The sequence below is a fragment of the Opisthorchis viverrini genome, assembly GCF_000715545.1.
Source record: "Opisthorchis viverrini unplaced genomic scaffold opera_v5_184, whole genome shotgun sequence".
Classification (NCBI taxonomy): domain Eukaryota; kingdom Metazoa; phylum Platyhelminthes; class Trematoda; order Opisthorchiida; family Opisthorchiidae; genus Opisthorchis; species Opisthorchis viverrini.
The window spans coordinates 871,012-873,925 of record NW_008751839.1 but is presented as its reverse complement, the minus strand read 5'-3'; the positions used below and the strand labels follow the sequence as shown (position 1 = coordinate 873,925).

At 46.1% G+C, this 2,914-nt stretch overlaps 1 protein-coding gene across 1 annotated transcript in view; it reads right to left on the bottom strand.

Annotated features, from left to right (window-relative positions):
• T265_07722 (hypothetical protein) overlaps positions 1–2,914 on the bottom strand; it is a gene marked incomplete at both ends in the record, with an annotated part of 22,379 nt that overhangs the window by 12,526 nt on the left and 6,939 nt on the right. The window contains 4 exons of the mRNA XM_009173318.1: positions 48–227; positions 553–630; positions 993–1,244; positions 2,411–2,529. Coding sequence (XP_009171582.1) covers positions 48–227; positions 553–630; positions 993–1,244; positions 2,411–2,529 — 629 coding nt within the window. The remainder of the gene's footprint in view (positions 1–47; positions 228–552; positions 631–992; positions 1,245–2,410; positions 2,530–2,914) is intronic.

The window sequence follows — 2,914 nt, the reverse complement described above, 5'->3', positions numbered from 1 at the left end:
GTAATACCCTTTCGGTGCCTAGCTGCCATGCCACCTGAAGGAAGCACAAGGGCTGGGATACTGACAGGTCGCCCAGGCCTAGACAGGGGAAGTCGAGTGGCAGAGGTAGGGTTCGAACCACGGACCTTCCGGTCAGTAAATTCGCTCTCTAACCACTTGGTCCATCTCGCCCCTGGAACACTAATGTAACTCGCAAATGAGTGACAATCACGACTACATCCGTGGCCCTGAGGAAGCAATGATTGAATCAGCCAAAACCACGCATATCCAGTGTAGCCAAGAATCTGCGATCGATTGGTCGATATGGGAGTCTTAACAATGCTTCACAACCATATTCGTTTTTAGGAATTTGATGTGTATCGCATCGAAATCGGTCAAAAAGTCCACGATTGTGCTGAGCAACAAGTGTTGGAGACTCTGGGTTCAACGATGGTGGAGAAACGATTGGTCATCGAAATTTTTCGCACACCATATACACAAACATGTCTCAACGCGAAAAAAAACTCAAAAAAAAAAAAAACATAAAAGTGGAGAAATAAGCGAATGAATTACCACAGAAGAACCACCACGACCAATTTCACCGAGAATCCAGTAAGGTTTCCCATTCACACGTAGGTGCCCGACGGAAAGCTGCACGCAGAGAAAAAGGGGGAGATTGTTGACAACGAGGAATCAGCCAGAACGCATCAACGAATATAAACAGAGTGAGGTGGCCATATGGGGTGGAGTTTCTCGATTGGTGCACGGGATCTATCAAAAACTCACGGTACCTACTGAAAAAAACGACCGGCCATCTAAATTTGACAGAGGAAAGATTTTGACGGCAACAGCGAGTTCGCAGAGCGGGGTGAACAAACTAGTGTTATTGTTGGATGCGTTGAATAAAACTCATAAAATCAAGATAACATGTACCATGTGCATGTTCAATCCACCTAAAGCTTACCCCTGGTTAGGATATGCAGGCAATGTCCGGAGCAATATGGGGGGTGTACGTTCGGCTGTGACGCCATTTGGTGCCTAGCTGCCATGCCATCCGAAGAAAGCATGAGGGCTGGGGTACTGCCAGGTTTCCCAAGCCTTGACAGGAAAAGTCGAGGTGCGGAGGCCGGGTTCGAACCACGGACATTCCGGCCAGTAAATTCGCGCTCTAACCACTTGGGCCATCTCGCCCCCATATGAGGTGTGCCTTCTACAAGCGGGATCGCATCGCTGAATGTCAGGGACGCAGGTTTAGCTTTCATGGACTGACTTTGATGTTCGTCCAATTTCAGCTGAGCAGTAATTTCGTTCGACTGGGCTGGCCCCTTACGGATATGAGACTCATTGAAGCTCAATCGTTTTGTGGTATCCCACGTTGATGAACTACTTTCTTATTCAGAGAGGAGAGGAATAGTCTCAAAGGTTATTCTCCGAAATTATTGTTGTAACCAATGGCCGACTAGATTGAAAATGGGATCAACCTGCTCTCCGTTGGTTGTCACAAAAGCTGCAGACTGATAGTGCCTAGGCTGTCCTGATCACCAGGAAAGCTTATACTTAAGGCCACAAGAGTCAAGTCAGATGAAATTTCAAATAAGACCTCACAGCTTATTCCTGTAACGTAAAGCCGCAGGTACATACATCAAACTTCGGTTAGCCTGATGACTGGTCAAGGTGACCTGGTTCGAAACATTGCCAGCACTCACTCATCGCGTGAATTTCAGGATTAATCACAGCTTCAGGAGGTGGAATTATTGATAAAATTCAGTGAAAGGATCCGTAACACGACAGGATTTATCCCACACACGTGTCTCACCGAACTGTGTTTTGTTTCTTTTATTCAAGGTAACTGGTCGTCTACACAAGCTACGGGGAGCCAACGGACACGTCAGGAGGAAACCCCAAATACGGGGTTTCTTTTGGAGGGAGATTTACTGTATTGGAGTTTGAGTTTGTTACTTGGTAATGACGGATTACTGTGGTATGATAATAAATACGCACCCAAAGGTTGAGAGAGAGAGTTGAGGTGAGAGTTCAGTCATCCAATACAACAAGTGCCCACTACAAGTATCGATTGACGATGACCTCAACCGCCAGTCGGGTGTGAGCGTTCATCGTTTTCATCCATCAACAACTCCAAGCAGGCTAACTCATCTATCTGTCGGCATCATCAACATCGATGAGTAAACCCGGCAACTTACCGATAAAGCACACAGGGTGAATGATGGACCCAAGCGAGTCTAGGTTCCCTACAGATACAGTGTGCTCACTGGCAAACTTGAATTTTCCTCATTGGCAGAGAAGGGATCTACCTGCACTGCGGTGAAGAGATAAGTTGAAGCAGCTTCACAGAGTATTCAGTGTCAGTATGAAAAATAGATAACTGTCTGCAGTGCCCCTCGAGCAACACACGGGGATTGTCGGTACTTACTTGATTTAACGGTGGAACGGTAGACTGGATACTGTGGCTAACTTCGCCCAACGTGCTGCGACCGAAATCCGACCGACTGGCAAGGAACGGATTGGCGGACGCCGAGTCAGATGCAGCGGCTAGAATGAGGGGAAATGTTGTAGGAAAGGTTTCTTAATTCAAGCGGCAACCGGGCTTGAACTAAGGTATTGTCGGAAAGATTGATTCCGATCGGATGCTCTTAAATATTCACTAAACTTTCGTACTTGAATTCGAATCCGAAACCAAGTGAACTTGCTTATCCAGATGTTAAAAATGACAGAACATGAGAGGATATCCTGGGGAAAAAATGGAGGAGAATCGACATCGTTCTGACTACTTAATCTAGCGCATACAACTTAAAACATTACTCCACTTGATGTCATCATCATCATCATCATCGACAGCATGACATCAGTGTTCAACACCGATGCTTCACTGCCGTACAACCATGATTTATTTGAAAGCCTTATTGTAAAGAAAAGA